General features: G+C 40.8%; 1 protein-coding gene across 3 annotated transcripts; it reads left to right on the forward strand.

Moving 5' to 3' along the window:
• The first annotated feature begins 6,138 nt into the window (after positions 1-6,138).
• Positions 6,139-16,134, forward strand: NXNL2 (nucleoredoxin like 2). 3 transcript variants are annotated; one of them, XR_004408906.2, is made up of 3 exons: positions 6,139-6,622; positions 12,287-12,561; positions 13,818-13,831. XR_004408906.2 is itself a non-coding variant. In XM_033005077.2 (2 exons), exons 1-2 carry the CDS (start codon positions 6,321-6,323, stop codon positions 12,363-12,365), a joined length of 381 nt encoding a protein of 126 aa, XP_032860968.1. In that variant the 5' UTR covers positions 6,139-6,320; the 3' UTR covers positions 12,366-13,023. The 3 variants fall into 3 exon arrangements, 2 of the variants coding, with proteins under 2 accessions (XP_032860968.1, XP_032860967.1); XM_033005077.2 differs by lacking the exon at positions 13,818-13,831 and having other exon boundaries at positions 12,287-13,023; XM_033005076.2 differs by lacking the exons at positions 12,287-12,561; positions 13,818-13,831 and adding an exon at positions 15,537-16,134 and having other exon boundaries at positions 6,140-6,622.
• The last annotated feature ends 2,172 nt before the right edge of the window (positions 16,135-18,306 follow it).

Consider the following 18,306-nt stretch of genomic DNA (forward strand, 5'->3'; position numbering starts at 1 on the left):
GACTGTAAATGGAGACAAGGCCTTGCAAGGACCAATGTGGGCAAGGGCAGCCAAACTTGTAGAACATCCTAGTAACTGTTGCTCAGAACTTAAAATACTTACCCTGTGTTAACCAAGGGGTGCTAGCTTCCTGGAATTACCACCTAGCACCCTTCTCTGCACAGATATGAATCAAACCAATATCTCGACTCTGTGTGTTTTTTGGCTTCTTGCACCCTGGGTAAAAGAAATGAGATTTTGGAACAGCATTTTCAACCAATGCAAATTTTCTGGTGATGTTTCTTTCTCACTGCAAAAAACACAGCATGTTTTAACTGTCTTAGCTCCTAATTATTTCTCTGTTTATAACCGTTTTAAAATTACAGAGCATGAGACTAGTGGTTAGATAAAGCATGTACAATATAAGTGACAGTGAATCCCAGCCTTAAAAACAAACAAACAAACCAAAACACAAACAAAACAAGAACAAAAAAAAAAAAAACATTAACTTTATGCAAACAGCAAAACCAGGGATGAGCATGCTAGACAGAAAGCTTTCTCTGGAGACTATCTGCAAACCCCTAAGACAAGTGACTGCAGTGGGGTCAATGTGCTCTGCCAAAACCCCTATTAGAAGCTCCTACTAACAGCTGCATTGGCAGCTTGCTTATTTCCAGAAAAGTATTCTAACTTTCATCCCTGTAACACATTGGCTTGGCTTTTTTTTCCCCAGAACCTGTTCCTTTGTTTGCTAATGAAGAAAGGTATATACTGTAGAGAAACTGGAATGAGGGCAATACAAAACAAGGCTGAGTACTCAAAAGATGCCTGTGTTGGTCTTACACATTATGAATCTGTAACAAACAAAATAATCTAATGAACCAATAGATCATTTAAAGTATCTCTTTTAAAGATGAAGCTGTAAAAAACATTATTAGGATGAAATGATGCTATTATACATGATAAGATTTTTAGCAGTGTCATCTCCCCTTCTATAAATAAGAATATAATACTTTTATTCTTTCAAATATAACTCTTTCAACTCATCAGAACTAGTAATGTAAATGATGACCTGAAATCATTGGATTAATTAAATTGTTCAAAGTCAATCTAGCTAGAATGGAGGCTGCTAACAATATTGGTAGGAGTAGATGCAAGCTGTTCTCTCCATGATTGAAGCCTCTGATTCAAGTCTTGTCAGAAGAGGATACGTGCTGAAGCCGAGAATTCAGTCTCAGTAGCCATATTAACTATTAAGCAGGTATTCTTTACTCAACACGTCGGACGCATAGGGGATCATTCCTCCTAATATGTAGACCACTGTAGTGGAGTTTATGATATTTATACACAAATCACTTACATGTTCATGTAATTTCTAAGAACTAATTACAATATTCATTACTTTTCCAATAAATCATTATAATATGTTGCCGCCTACTTCCACATGTGCACTACAGTCTCCAGGTGGTTTTCTAGGACCCCCAGTGGTCATTTACTTCATCATTCACCACAGAGAAATACCAAGACATTTACTTCATCACAATGTCCTTCCTGTGAACTTGGTTCTGTCTCCACCTTTCCCTTACAGCTGAGACTACAAAACCAGTTGCACCTGGTAGTTTTGCAGGCTTCAGTGTCCTTCTTCCATTATCTTGTTTTTCATAGATAGGAATGTACCTGAATCATGCAAGCAGACAGGCTCAAGCCTCAAGCCTGTTATTCATAGATAAGATGTATCTTATTCTTTTGTTAGGCAGATTCCTAAGCAGGACTACGAACAAAATATTATTACATTAAGCAGTCCTATAAGCAGACCTTGCCACTACTGTCAATTTGTAATTTTCCATATCTCTTACCTCTTCAGTGCCTATCAGATTACTTAAACAAAGCAACTGAAACTATCAGCAAAACTATGGAGTCCCTCCCTGTGACAAGCAGGCCTCCTTATTCCATCAAAAGCTCTGGAAACTAATACGATTTAGATGGTGGTTGCTAGTGGCTGTAGAGGACTAAGCTGGATTCTGCAGGAAGTCTCACACACCCTTACACTTCTCATAAACCACAGAAATGCAGGATCTAACGCTGGATGATTTTGACCCTGAAAGGGATAAACCTAGTCAGAGGCCTCATCACAAAAAAATGTCTGCTTAATTACACTGCCAAAAAACTAAAGAGAGTAGAGGAGTGTTTGAACTCAAATGAAGTGGAGCAGAATTTTATTACAGTATTTTTCCACTGCTGCAGGCACAAACGTTCCTTGTTGCCATGCTGCTGTATTAGATGACTCTGAATTGCTTCCCTGTTGTACCTGTTTGGAAGTCAGAAATGCTACAGCACTGGTATTTAAACTATCTAATACTATCTGGCAATTTGATACATACTAGCCAGAATAAAGTTAGATGCAAAGGATGGCTGAAACAGGCTTTTCACACTGCAAGGAGAAATTCTTATACCTTTGCTATTTTTCCAATGTTCAGCACTGCTATAGTTTTGAGCCTAGGAAACAATGCGAAGAATGCAGCCCTAGTTGTTGCACTGTTTGTAATAGGTTTCTTGCTTAGTTAGAATCTCTTGATGTGTTTGAGTATTTCCTGATTAAAAGAATAATAAAAAAAAAAATTCCTTGCAATCTATCAAATCCAGCTCATGCATAAGTCTTTGTAATGGCATTCTTTCCTCCTTGCTGTATGTGCTATTGTTTATTTATGCCAAAAAAAAAGTATTAATCTGAGGCCCAGGGGTACGTTCCAAATGTTACTATAACAATCGCTATCTATAATAATTACTACCTACCATTTGTAACAATCTGGTGCTTCAAAACACAGGGATATTCCTTACCTAAACAGTATCTTATCTACTAAAATTTTTTGATTAATTGGTAGCTCTTACAGTTCTTATTCCATCCTGACCTGATACTAGATCTCTTTGTGGTAATAATGATAAACTACATCCTAGTATCTCTCTTATCCAGGGAAAGCAAGATTACCTTACAGCTATTCTTTGATGTCTCCAGTATGTTGTTAGGCAGTAAAGAACCTATGGACTACTTATTTGGTTAGTTTTCCTATTTCAGAAAAATATATTGCTATTTCTTTTGTGTTTGGAGTTTATATAGGGGAAGTAGATCCAAGAACAGTCATTAAGCAACATTCACAAAGTATTTGTATTACTGCTGACTATGTAATAATGACCCATGTGTTTCAGTCTCCTGATCTCAGCTAAGGAAACAGACTACCAAATGTGGCAGCTCCATGGAGTGCTGTGAATAACTATTTTAGCTGGCAGATTGTATATGGTAAAATTGAGGGGGTTTTGGCTCAGCATTTTTTTGTGCACTAGTCTCTTTTCACAGCTCATTGGTTAGTGTATTGGGTTGAGACTAAGAAGATTTCTTTCAGTTTGTTTCACTGTATACACTGTGAAAAGTAATTTTACGTTTTCTCATCAATAATTCAGATTATAATAATGCTTTCCTGCAAAACATATTGATATGTACTGTGAAAGTGAATTTAAAATCAACTATTTCATCTAGTTGTACCAATGACTGCTATATATTTAACTCTTTAATCCACCTGTATGTTTCCGTCATTCTGTGTGTTCCTTCTCTTGATGTCTCCTTTGGGGTCTGATTTTCCGACTGGAATTCTCCAAGGTCAGTTTCTAATTTGACTTCACAGGGATTGCATTCAATATAGTTTCGCCCAACCAAACCTTACCTTGATTATGTTTGTTACTTCTATTTTTTAAATTATAGTACAGTTAAGTACACAGCGTGCTAATGACTAAATTGAACACAGGTCCAACAAACCCCCATCCAGGCAACACTCTCCTTTGAGTAAATTTAGTTAGCTTTTGCCTTATGGCTTCACTGGATGTACTTACAACTTGTCAATGTCAATTGTGTTATACAGGTATTCATTTCCAACAGATCACTTAAGAATTGTAAGTAGATTGTGTTTAATACCTTTTCACTTCAAAATCCAGCATCATGCATATGCTGCAAGTTATGAGACTGTTTATTGCAAATGTTTATTGGATCAAATCCTTTACTTTCCAGAACAATGGCAGCTGTGGAAAAAGTGCAGGAAGGAGAGAGTGAAGAGTGTGTTCATCAAAGACCTGGATAGGCTTTCAGAACCTTCTTCTAGTTTAACTTTTATATAGCCTATGGAGACATTAGCTCTGCCACCAAAGGTGTATGGAATTACACTGCCCTGAGTGTATATCATATTATATAGGAGTTAGCAAGTTTGGAGATTTTTTTACTTCCATTTCATTTCTTCTGTGTCTCTTTCTCAGCATGCTGCCCTATATCATGGAAAACATGACTTTATTGATGTGAGCTCTTTATATATCTTTTTTAAAATTATCATTTGTTTGTCAAAACCTGGATATGTAATTAACTTCAATGTTAATTGAAGCAAAACACACAAGGGAGGTAGGATCATCTTTGCAATGTGAACACAAACTGAAAGTCTTGCTTTTAAATTAGTAGATAGAACTAAATACTGGTAATGCAAATAATACAGTAAATAATAATAATTATAAATAATATAGTAAATTCAAAAATTAAAATCTTGTTTTCTAGCAAAATCAGAAATGCAATATTTTGTGATGGGGCATCTTTGTCTCAATTATTTTACCCTGAAAATCCTCAGAGGCTTCCACTGGATGAGCACTATTTACAAGCTTCCTGATAGTGTTGTCTGAGATCTAATACACTCCCTTGAGAAAGGACCACAGATTCTGTATAGAAAGCTCCATTATTATCAGTCTAAGTGGAGATTTTTGCTTCAGTTCATAATATCTGAGAAAATATGCTTTTGCTGGTTGAAGGAGAAATGCATAGGAACATCAATAATGAACCTAAAGTAGCCTGAACTTACGTGGAACTTTGGTTTGTTTGTTTGTTTGGTTTTTTTCCATTTTTCTGTGACTCTACAGTCTCCAAAGACTCCCAACTCCATCCTGTTCCACAAGTGGTTTCACAAAGGCAGACAGTGTAGCAAAACAAAGGCTCAGGTGAGCTGAACTTCCCTTCTGTGCTATTTTAAGAACAGCCAACCTTTCACAGATCCTTTTGCCTTCTACTTCTGACATCAAGTGGAAGTCTGAAGGGGGCAACAGGACAAAACAGCATGTAAACCTTGGAGAAACAATTGATGGGAGATACGAGATGGGAGCATTACGTTTTAAATGTCACTTCTGTATCAGAAGCAGATACTTGGATTTGAAAACAATATAGCTCAACAGTCCATGAAAATAGAGAAATACTGTATTTGAACAAAAACCACTTCCCAAACACCTAAGCATTTTTTTTCCTAGTAAAATATCAGAATAGTAATTACAAACTAGTCAGATATACTAGGACTTAAACAAAAAGGCCTGATTTGTAAAGATTAATTTGCATATAAACAAATCTCTTAAATAATAATAATATAGATGAACTCTTATGCTTTTTTTAAAGACATGTGAGTTTTTGCATAAGAAGCAAGCAATCTTTTAATTGGCAGTGTATTTGCATAACAAAAGGGAAAAGGGACAAAAGGAAGGACAGGTGAATGCATCTCCCAAATCAAACTGATCTTACAACCAGGCAGTTACTTTTGATAAAGCCTACCAGAAAAAACCAAAACAAAACAAAGCAAAACATACCCAAACAAAACAAACCTAAAACAAACTAAAAAACCAAACAAAACCAAACCAAACAACCAAATAAAACAATTAAAAAAGCAATTAAAACAAAACAAACAAACAAAAACAAAAAAACAAACACAAAAAAAACCCAAACAAACAAACAAAACCGAAAAATAAAACAAAACAAAACAAAACACCCGAAACCGTTGCTGTGTTCCTTCTGAGGTGCTGCTGGGGGCTTTTTCTCACACGGTCAAATTTTTTAAATCACACATTGTTTCTTCCCCTCAGGACAGAAAGTGACTGTAGACAACAAAAAAATTGGGGTCAGGTCAATGGAAGAAAGAAACAAACAACAATCCCCCCAAAAAGCTGTGTTTTCGTGGGCGGGGGCCGGCGCGCGCCCGGGCCACCCGTTAGAGCCCGGCAGGAGCGGGGCGGGGCGGGGCCACGCCTTCCTCACGCGTCCCATTGGCGAGCGCATCTGTCAGTCGACGGCGGGCGGCTATAAAGGTGGTGGTGGCGGCGGCGGGCTGAGGGGGGTGGGTGTGGTGAGGGGTGCTGGGCAGTTTTCTCCGCGTGGGCCGAGTGGCGCGGCCGGGACGGGCGGTCCCAGCGTGGCGGGCCCGCGCCGGGGGCCTCCTGGTCGCGCAGCTCCACCCCTCGTGCCGCATTTCGGTCCGCGGGGTCCGGCCGGTGACAGCATGGTGGACGTGTTCAGCGGGCGGCTCCTGGTCAGCAAGGACGGCCACAGCGTGGACGCCGAGGAGGCCCTGCAGAACAAGGTCGTGGGCTTGTACTTCTCTGCCGGCTGGTGCGCGCCCTGCCGCGACTTCACCCCCGTCCTCTGCGACTTCTACACGGAGCTGCTGGAGGAGACGCAGCCTCCCGCCCCCTTTGAGGTCGTCTTCATCTCCTCCGACCACAGCGCCGAGGAGATGGCGGGCTACATGCACGCCATGCACGGCGACTGGCTGGCCCTGCCCTTCCACGACCCCTACAAGCAGTGAGTACCGGGCGGCCGCGACCCCCCCGGCCCCTCCCGCGACGGGCGACGGGGCTGCGCCCGGTGGGGGTGCGGGGGAGGGAGCGGGGTTCTGGCCGCAACCGGCTCTGCCGTGTCCGTCCCGCGTCCCCCCCCGTCTCGTCCTGCCTTCCCCGGCCCTCCCTGCGCCCCCGCGGAGGCGGTCCGCGGACTGGCGCCGAACTAGCAGCTCGCTCTCCCCGGGGAAGTAACTTGCGGTTAGCCTGTGCCGTCCGTGAAGGGCGCGGCGAAGGAAAGCTAGTTTTTGCACGCGTAATTCAGGATTTGAGAGGTCTTCGAAGAAAGGCTCATAAAGCCCCCCGGATATTAACGAGGTGACATCAACAGGGAGTCAAAAGCGAACTAATGGCAAACGAGGAGCAAGTGGTTGTTTTTCAGCACAGCAGTAGTTCTTAAGGTTGTTCTGGGCTGTCTAGTTTGTTAGTGCTCTGGGAAGAAAAGGCAAAGGAACAAGGGAAGCTTGCAGCTGAACACCTTAGAGGGGAGCAGATCAAACTGTGAAGAATTTCAGACAGAGATAGGTAAGCTAGGTGAAAAAGGAGTGCAATACAGCTAGAGTTTAGCAGTGGCAAACGCACATGGTAACTGGGATGTAAAATTCTTGTGCTGATAGGTTTCTGAAGAGGCATTCCTCTAGGCAGCTTGCTCAACAAAAGGAAATGATGCAGCTGTGTGTAAGACAGGGTGAAGGGTAATACCAAGAACTGTTTTGATGACCGAAGTCAAGGGTGTAGACTCATTTGGATGACTGTCAGAAATGTGATTTAGCTCATACCAAGAAAGAAGAGATTGGGATTATGGGGGCACAGGTGAAATTCTTATGGCCACTGAAATGCCTGTAACTGGAGATTTAAAATATGCGTAAATACTGGCGAAGGGATATTTTTTTTTCCCCCCTTTAAATAACACAAGTACATGGTGGAAAATAGTATTACAGATGTTATCAAAATCAGGGCATTTGCGTGATTTTTAAATGTAATCTGGGTAATTATACTTACAACAAACTTTGTTCTCCTAACAAAGAACGATGCTCTAGTGCTTCTAGTAGTTTCTAGTGTTCATTTAACTAGACCTATCCCTGTGTGCTACCTGGGATAGATCTCTGTAACACCCTAGCTACTTGCTCAGTGCCGGGCAGGTTTACTAATTGTATTTTGTCAGTGCACTTTGACAACCTCAAGAGCCGACAACCTGAAGCCAGGAACTATTTCATCCTTCCTTGGCTCGTTCCTGGATGTCAGTGGCCAATTAATGTTAGGCCTTTTTAGCGACAGTTTCCATTGACTCAAAAATAGATTGAAATAGCAATGCTGTCTTCCATAGTTCTTCAAAGGCTCAGCAGGCAGTAATTGTATTCGGTAACTGCTAATCCTAAGAGAATTCAGGGATATTTCCTGACGGAAATGTAGGATTTGTGTCCAGCAAGCTGTTCAACATAGACCAGGGGAATGCGTTTACCACTTCAGCCTCTGTGGATTAGGGGTCTATTTCTGACTCTGCTCTTGTCCAAGTCATGTGGAATGGAAGTACAGAGATAGTTTAATTGGCTTTTCTGTGGCAGTCCATTATGCCCTTCAAAATCCTGTAGAGAAACATGGCTTGTCTTTTCTCAGATGGCTGTGAGATCGTAGTGTTTGAAGTGTGGCTTATTGAAGAACAGAGTGCAGAGAGATATGAAAAGGCAGTGTTTTTGAAGTTTTGCTTCTTGCATATAACAATAAAGGGCTGTGTGGAGATGTTAAAGGGGCTTAGATTGAATTAACCAGTAGCTTGGCTTCAGGGATACTAGTGAATCATTGTAGACTTAGACCAGACAGATGTGTGTTCACTAAACCAGACTATAATTCTGGCTAGATACTAATTTGAAGTAAGAATATAGCTTTTAAAGTGACTAATATAAAGTAATAAGATGCTTATTCATATTTGTTAACATTCCCATATTAACATGTATTATTCATGACTATTTTTAAAGTTCCACTGTAAATAATTTGAATTGGTTGCTCTTTTGTGGACTATGTAAAGAAGGCATTTCCCTATCATTAGTGAAGCTAAAATATTTTAGCTGGTGACTTAAGTGTTTAAAATATATAATAGCAGCGTAGTCTGAAGTCTTCTAGGCACGGTAGAGCCAATTTTAATTTGCCTTCTAAAACACATTTCACAAAGAGAAGCGTGGAGTTTCCTGAGGATGAATTTTCTCTTGCTGAGAAATAGCCTGCATTCATACTTGTAGTGTATGAAGTGTAATGCCTTGCACATAGCTGCAGAGAAGCAAAATACTGAATTCAGCACAGGATCTCAAGACTCTTCCAGGGTGTCAGTCCTATTTCCATGAGGTGGGACTGCACCTTTACTGCTTCATGTCGACTCTGGCATGACTAATAGGAAATGCTACTCCTGATACCTTGACTGTTTGCAGCTTTAATGTTGTTTTTTTCTGACACACAGGCTTTTGATCCTTGCAGGGGTGTCAGGCTTTTGATCCTTGCAGGGGTGTGTGAAGACAATCTAGTAGGAAGTGAGCACTAGGAGGAGAAATGGAATAGTAGGAAGATCAGGAGTAGGACAGAACATGCCAAGGAGGAATGCTAGTAAATGGGGACTCATGTTTTAATTATGATACACAAAGACATACTGCTGTGTTTATACTGAGCCCTACTGTTGAAAGGCATCATGCTTAGTGCATGCTAGTAGTTCTTGCAGGCTGCCAGATAGACAGGTACTTACTGAGCCCATGTCCTGTGCACCTCAGTGACAATTAGAATTGCAAAGAATTCCTGAAAGAGGAAAAATAAAATGTAAGCATACCCTTTTTAATTAGGAAGCTTTAGGTATAAGGGTGGATTGGCACCTATGGGAATATATGGGGGGGTGGAGGTGTTGAAAAGAGAAGGCAGGAGAAGAGTGAAAGTATCTGAGCAGTTAAGAGCTACTGCCTGTTCTTTAGTCTTTTTAGACTGCTATCCCACCATCTCAACAGACAATTTAAAATTGAATCCCTTCCGTATGATGTGCTTGTTTATGTGACTCACACTTAATGCAGAAAGTTCACAGCTAAAAGAAAATAGACATACAGCTGTGTATTACAGGGTATACTGCTATAAGCAGATTAGCAAGGTATCCATCAGTTTCAAATAAAAGCACTTCCAAATGAAAGCTGTTAAAATTCAAATATTGTCAGATATCATATTACACAAGTGTATAAAATGTACCATTTATGTTCCCAATATGCTACTAACTTTGTCCACATTTCAAAAACACTCTCGTGTGTAGATCTTAAAACCTTACATAAAAATGCTCACTGATGTTGTGAGTTAGCCCTCGTAGGCAGCCAAGCCTCACCCAGCTATTGGGTCACTCCCTGCCCAAGTGGGATGGGGGAGAGAATCTGAAGGGTGAAAGTGAGAAAACTTGTGGGGTTGAAGTAAAGACAGTTTAATAGGTAAAGCAAAGGTGAGTACACAGGCAAAGCAAGATAAGGAATTCATTCACTACTACCCATCAGCAGGCAGGTGGTTAGCAATTTTCAGAATAGCAGGGCTTCATCATGTGTTGTCACATGTTGCTTGGAAGACAAATGCCCTAATTCTGAATGTTGGTCCCTTCCACCTCCTTTATTCAGCTGAGCATGATGTCACATGGCATAGGATATCCCTTTGGTCAGTTGGGGTCAGCTGTGCTCCCAGCTCCTTGTGCTGCATCCCCAGCCTACGCGATGGTGGGGCAGCATGAGAAACAGAAAAGGCTCTGCTGCTCTGTAAACTCTGTTCATCAATACCTAAAACAATTGGTGTGCTACCAACACTGGTTTGGTAAGAAATTTAAAACACCATGCAAGCTGCTATGAGGAAAACTCACTCCATCCCAGCCAATGCCAGCGGTGCCTAGTAATATAAAGTCTCCGCTCTCAGAAATGTTCATCCAGCTGTCTCATAAGGATCAAAAGTCCTAACAGTTGCAGTGAATTCCAGTTTGACTCAATCTTCATTTTATCTTTTTGGTATTTCATATGCAAATGATTGTTGCCCTCTCATGTTCTAACCTGCATGGCCAAGGTCTGATATCTCAAAGGATTTGGCTAAAAGAGTCCCTGTGCCTGTACAAGGGTTCTCGTTCAGTTTTCATAGCTATCTTTTATTATAACTTCCTCTTCTGCTTTGTCTGTTTGGGTATTAGATTTTTATAGTCAGTAAGACACTGTATGTGCCTTTACACTTACCTGGGAATAGCTAGGCAACTGATTTTTAAGAATGTCATTATTTACATCACTGTATTTTACTGTAAGAGAATTGAGTTTCTCTTTAGCACGTGTGATGTTTCTATTTATGGTTAATGATTTCATAAATTGTCATGGGAGTTAGTCCCATGGCACATACGTAGTTTATGTGGGTGAGTCACAGGGTTTGGGATACCTATAGGAGAGGATGATCTAACAGGTTTCAAATAGTTGGGTTTGTAAGCACGTGTACACACATACAGTGACTTAAGAAGCACTGTCTGTGGAACTGTTCCCGAGCCTTCTTCAGCTCCATTCATTTTACAAGTTGCACACAAATGCAACTAAAATCTGTGCATGCTTCAGTCTGGTTTGAGGCAGGCAATCATCAGCCAAGAAACAGTGTAAACAAGGTGCCATGCTGGAGTGGGTAAGCTATATATGCATTCCCTTAGGAAAGCAAAGTGTTAGTTTCCAGTCTCCATAGCAAATTACGTTGTTTCCTACTGTTCTCTCTTGGCTATGATTGTACTAGGCATCTAAAGCTGTATTATTGTCCACTGAACCAGTAAAATGCATCTTACACCAATCTTGTTTGTCATACAGGTGGTATAAGGTGATCGTTTTTTACGTAGCTTCTACACAAATTTGCTTTGGAATGTTTTTTTCTTCCATTTTAGCAGACTTCTGAAGGGTCTATGGGGATCTTGGTTGCTTGCTTTTATTTCAGAATTCTCTGAGAAAAGGAGTCCATTGCTAAGACTGTATTATTGCTGCTTCTGTAATATTGCCTGCATTATTGCTCAGGCAAGATAATGGCAGAGCTGTATCCTTCACCTGTTGATTTTTCTTTTCAAGGAAAAAAACAGAAGGAAATATGTGTTTCAGGAATACCTTGTCTGGGCCAGTATTTCACTTAAGTTTTTTTCTGTATTTTAAAGATGACTCCTCTTCCAGGAAATCATAAAGAATGTCTATATATTAACATCTTGTATTTTTTAACAGTGTCTACAGGTCTTTTTTTTCTACTCAGTCAAAATTCTTTGGCATTTGAACCTCACATAGCAGATTTTCTTGCTTGTAATGAAGGTGCTCAGGCACTACAATTCCATTTAGTGTTTTAAGTTTTGTTCTGGGAGTGATGTTATTCATATTTTGGAAATTGGCTATTCCACTATTGCTTGTTGTGAGTGTATCCTCTGGTTCTTCTAAAGATGCTTAACTTCTGCTCGTTTTGATATAAGGCAGTGCAGGGAGGTGATTTCCCATACAACAGGTTACCTTTGTTTTGAGGAGGCTGTTACTTTTAGCTGATCTGTTGCAGTTCACTTAACTTGTTTCTTACACTCCTAATGAAATACATGACCACTTCTTCAAAACTGATTATGTCTTTCTGGGCTTTCTTCTAGGCTGCATGACTTGCCTCTTAGGTGTAGATATTATGTTCCTCACTTTTCTTGTTGGATACCAGCATGTCTGTCACCATAGCTCGCATTCCTGCTGCAAAAATTATGGAATATCACTTGTGATGATGATGTGCTATAAGATATTTTCTTAACTTCTGCCTTCCAAAATGAACACTGCAAATTCATGAGCATCTACATTGTTTTGTTAATTGCTCTCTGATGTGAACATTAGCACAATGAACTGATGTGCTGAGGATGACCTATGAATGTGGCAAGAGGTAGGTAATAGTTTTCCTACCTTTTTAGATTAGTTTGAAAAAGGCAGGGAAACAGATGGGTGTGGTTCTGACTTTATGATCAGATGTCTAAACCCATTTCTCTGCCTGCTTATTTGTATTCAATAAATGGCTTGTTTTCTTCTTTGTACATTTAGTGTTAATGGAAGTAGTGTTTCTGTTATCACCATGCATTTGGAAAGAATTTGTTTTTGCAGTGTCCTGATAAACATGACAGGAAACTTCAGACTTTCTTTATCTGTTTTTCTTTCTGAGTTGGAACTGGGGCAGTGAACTGATTCTGGGGTTCCTGGAAACACATGAAGCTCCTCCTGTTGAGCAGCACTCTCAACAATTCTCTCTGATTTTATCTGATGTACATTGAGATGTTTAATGAGCTCAGAGCTCACAGCTCACTGACTGTCTTTTACCTCTGTTGTGAATTAATAAAATCCATACCAAAAAGTTGTTGTCAGTGCTCATGATTAAGTCTTAGTCTCAAAATTGTTTTTCTGGCTTGTGTCCTGAATTTTACTTTTTCACTTGTACTGAAACATCACCCTTCCAAGTGATGTGAAATTCTTGTATAAAGGATACTATCTTTCTATAAAGATAGATCCATGTCCATGGCTTTTCCCTTTCTTTATTCCATCCTGTAACAGTGTCATAGCTGTTAAACTGTTTTCCTTGGAAATGTTTTTCATCATGCCCTTTCTGTTGTCTGTGCCATGGTCAACTGAAGTGGTTTATTATGCATTATTTTTTGTTTCTTCTGTTTTTGTATGTTCCTTTTGTTTGCATCTTACTCATCTCTTTCATCTATATAAACAGTGAATTCTGTTTTACTACTTAATGTGATGTGGCTGATAGCCTGATATTTGTGCACTTTCATCTTTGGTGTGTATTAGTCATGCCTTGTTATTTATCGTGCCAGTTCCGGGTAGTATTTTTGTTTCTCTTGGATGGTTTGTGTCCTCTATGTTTTTCCCTCCCAAATGTTTATTTCCAATATTAATAATCAGTTTATTTTTTCCATTTGTCTTCAGCTTGATCCCATTAAACTTCTGTCCTTCAGAAGTATTTTTGTACCAATTATTCCTGAGTTACCTACTCATCAGTTGCTTGAATAGATCCAGATTTCATTCATGGAGTATCATTGTTTGTATGGCGCTTTAATTTTTTAACTGCATTTTAACTATGTTTTGTTATAAAACAGTATATTATTTGTAATCCCTGTGGATTTTTCCATCTACTGACAGATAAATGACCACTATTGTCTGTGTGATGGACAGAGGAAGAGTTGAAACTTTATTCTTGGACATCTTAAATGGGTAGCCCTTATTCCAAATCTTAAAGTTGCTTACATTTCTGTATGTAGAAGGCCTGTTTCAGTGGGGAGTTCAAGGCATTTCTGCAGGCTTTTCTATTTACACTAAAGGATTATGCATCATACTTTAATGGAGATTATATGAAGTAGCTCTGTGGGATTGGCACCCTTGAACATCCTTGTACAGGAATAAGTGTCTAATGCTAATTTAAGTGAGATCCTCTTATCCAGTAAAAAGGGATCAGAAGACATCAGTTTCTGGCTAGCAAAAACAATGTGGAAGGGTTTGTCTCACTTTCCTTCCACTGACCTCTTTACAGTCTCTAAAAGTCTCTGGTCTTGTGGAGACTGCAGGCAGCAGTGAAAAGCAGTTACAGGAAGGGTCTGTGACTCCCTGAGCTAAGTTTCACTCTGTAAACTCCCAGCTGCAGCCTTGTTTCTCTCCCTGTACTACTGTTGTGGTTTGAGCTCAGAGGGCAACTGAGTGCCACATAGCTGCACGCACCTCCCTTCACCACCACCCCCCCCACCCCCACCCCCCCCCAGTGTTGAGAGGGGAAATAAGCAAAGTTTTAGGTTTAGAGATAGGACAGGGAGGGATAAATTACCCATTACAGTCACAGGCAAAAGACAGACTAGTTAAGGAAGGATAAAACCCATGAATTTATTACAGATGCTAATACCACCACCACCACCTAACAGAGTAGGACACTGAGAAGCATTACCACATCCTGAAAATATCTACTTCCTATCCCTCCCTTCTTCCTGGGCTCAGCTTTGCTCCCAATATCTCTACCTCCTCCCCCCAGCGGTGCAGGGGCAGGGAATGTGGGGTGCAGTCAGTGCTGCTGCTTCTGCCATCTTCAGGGATGGGAACTTACGGAACTTCTTCCTTCTGCTCCAGTATGGTCCCCCTCTTGCAGGAGACAGCCCTCCACAACTTTTCTCTGACTTGAGTCCCTCCCACGGGCTGCAGCCCTTCCCAAGCTGTTCCAGAGTGGGACACCCCCGCATGCTGCAATCCTCCCAGCACTGAACTACAACAGCAGGGGCTGCTTCTTCCCTCAGGGTCCTGGCCTCCTTTGGGTTAAGTCACCCTAATTGGGTATCTGAAGCCCCCCCAAAGGTTATAAATCAGTGTCTGCTCCATGGTAGACCTCCATGGGTGGTGCAGGGAGGGGGGCTACACTGTTGTCTCACCACAGGATAAAGGGAGGTCTCTGCTCTGGTACACTTCCTCCCCCCCTTTCTTCATCTGTTCTTCCACTGACCTTGGTGTTTATGCAGATGTCACAACTCCTCCTCACATGTATGACTCCTCTTCCCAGGTCCTTAAATACGTCATTGCAGAGGCGCAGCTGATTGGCTCGTCCTTGGTTCAAAGGTGGATCTGACTTGGAGCTGGGGGAGCTTCAAGAAGCTTCTCACAGGGGCCACTGCTGTAGCCCCCTCCCCTGCTACCAAAAACCCCACCACCCACTCAAACCCAGGACAAGTACCCAGTGCTCTGCCTCAAGCTCTGAGGAAGCCCAGGCACTCACCGCTTCTGCTCTCCCATGTACCCTGACCAGAGTACTCTTCATGAGAGACTAGGAGCTTTCTTAAAATGCTCCCTAATTGTGTGTTTTATTTTTAATTTTTTTCCCCTCAGTGATCTGAAGAAGAAATACAACATAACAGCAATTCCTAAACTGGTGATTGTGAAACAAACTGGAGAAGTCATTACTGACAAGGGAAGAAAACAGATCAGAGACAAAGGGCTATCCTGTTTTCGAAACTGGCTTGAGGGTGCAGATATCTTTCAGAATTTTTCTAGCTAAAAAGTTGGCAGATGAAAACAAAACAAGGCATTATGGAAAACTTTGTAGAGCTCTGAAAAGGTTGTTGCCTTGTTCAGAACAAGAAGGGTAAAGCTTATTTATCTTTGCTTGTAAACAAATTTTGTTTTCAACTTGAAGATTAGCTGTTCCAGTAAGCCATAAAATGCAATTATTGTTTTATTTGTATTGTTCTATTGACTATATTCAGAAGGAACCAAAGCATTCCTGATAATAATGAAGAATTTTAGGAGGATAGACTATTTTAGACAGTAATAGTGGTGCACTGTGAAATCTATGCAAACACTTACTTTGCAAAATCTGTACAGCAAAAATTATATATATGCACATACCTTTTTTTCTTGATGGCAGTTATTTTCTGGAAATTAGCACATATTTTATTAAGAAAAGGAAATTGCTTTAATAAATTACTGTTTATGAAGTATATGTGTCTAATGTGTCTTCCTTATCTATCTCAACAAGATAATGAGAAAATGTCATGATTTTTAAACAGGACACATTTGTTTGTCAGTACAGAAGTAGTACTTTGTTTTTATTTTACTTTTTGTGGGACGTACTTAAGTTCTGCTGAGAAGCAAATGTCAAAAATGGTATCAGCTCTCTACGATGACTACTCATATTGTAACCAAAGCACAGCCTGGTTTGCCTGTATTCTCCACCAGTTGCTGTGTTCAGATTTGATAACCAGTCTTCATGACTGGGGACCCAAGCCAAACATCCATGCAGTTGGTGTGCTAAGGAAACACTTCTTATGCAAGCCAAGAGTTTGTTGATTAGAATTTAAAGACAATAACAGAATTATTAGTCCAGTCACTAGCACTTACGTTACTAACACTTCAAGTCCAGATTACTCAATTATTACAAGTCATTCCCAGTAAAGATACGGTTAAAACTGATACACATTAAGTTTTTCAGTTCTCTTGCTATGTTCACCCTTCCTCTTGGTTCTAATGTTAGTGTTCACCTGGAGATGACAACTTGGCTCCAACTGGACTGTGTGCCGCTGATCACACCGCTCTGGGCCTGGCTCTTCAGCCATGTGGAAGTGGCATTTGCTCTCTCCAAGCCTCAGGAACCTCTTGCAATAGACGTGGCCTCAGGGTGACATCAGCCATCTCCCTCAGCATTCATAGGTGCAACCCATCAGGCCCCATGGACTTACATAAGCAGCCAAGCTGGTTAAGGACTTCCTCCTCTGCGGGTTCTCTTCTGGGTGTAAGTCTTCCTTGCTCCAGGCTCGCCCCATAGTCTCAGGGGTTGTGGATACCAAAATGTTGATCTTAAGGTAAGTGCTACAGGAGCACTTGTGTTGGCCTGCCAGCTAATTGTGGCGCACAGGCTCTTGACTAGCTCCTGGGCAGTCCCAAGGCAGAGCTCCGGCAGTGCTGCTCCTCGTGAAGCGTGATGCCCCCTCTTTGCCTTCACAGCCTGTGCTTGGTGAGGAGCCTGTATCCATCCATTGTGGCACTACAGTCGTGTGAGCTATCCCACCACACCTTTGTGGTCCTGGGGCTGTCACAGGCCTGTAATTGTACACAGACTTCTGACCCCCCCGTCTGTCCCCCATGCAGTGTGCATTAGTGTAGAGGCACCCCAAGTGTGTGGATTCCCCAGAACAGCAGAATGTGGCTGTGCTCGAAGGGAGTCTGTTTCATTCTTGTTTTGTTGATTGCTATGTCCTTTCAGAAGTCACTGGCTTACTGACCACATCCACAACTGTCTCACTTGTTTGTTGAGGAACCTTTGCTTGAATATGAGAAAACTCAGCAAGAAATGCCTGAAATGAGTGTGTGTGGATAACTCCAATAACACAGCTGTGTCATTTTCTTGTAATGAAGGAAAACCAAATTATTTCCCTGGGGATGGGGGGAGAGAATATGTGTGAAAAGTTATGTATTCCTCACAGTATGTCAAAAACCAAGTACTGCTGAATTAAAAATATTAGAACTAGGAAGTGTTCAGCGGAGTTGTGATAGTTAGTATCTTGTAGCTGTTCTTAAAATTATATTTGGGCATGCTGCAGACAATTTCTAATTTTTGCCATCTAACCATATAAATAGTGCTCAAGTTCTTTTCTAATGAATACTAAGCTCCCTAGTGAATTTTCTGTGCAAGTGATGTATAGGCACTGCCTGCTGTTCTGGGACCAGCTAATAGCAAATATATTTCAAACATAAGATGAGAAAATAATAATAAGTGCTTCCAAAAATTTTTTAGAAATAATGTTGCCTGAATGTGGAATAAATTATATAGCAAAAGCATCCACTGTGACCTATTACCAGATATCATGCATCACTTAGGCTGAGATAGTTCATTGTTTGTCTATATGTATGTTTATGGAACAACTCAGTATTTTAAGACTGAGATGGAATTATGTCCTTTGAATAATTGACATATTGATTCAAATTAAAATTCAGTTAGGAAATTCATAACAATGCAGCAAAGATGTATACTATGCAAAATACCCAATTTGACTTCAATCAAGGGCTGTTATTTTTGCACACTAGTGTTTGGGAAGCTCAGAAAATTTGTTTTCCTTGTCAGTGCCAAAAAACACAGATGAGGTACAGGTTAGTGGAAAAT

Source organism: Tyto alba, unplaced genomic scaffold, assembly GCF_018691265.1.
Source record: "Tyto alba isolate M040663 unplaced genomic scaffold, T.alba_DEE_v4.0 Super-Scaffold_13, whole genome shotgun sequence".
NCBI lineage: Eukaryota > Metazoa > Chordata > Aves > Strigiformes > Tytonidae > Tyto > Tyto alba.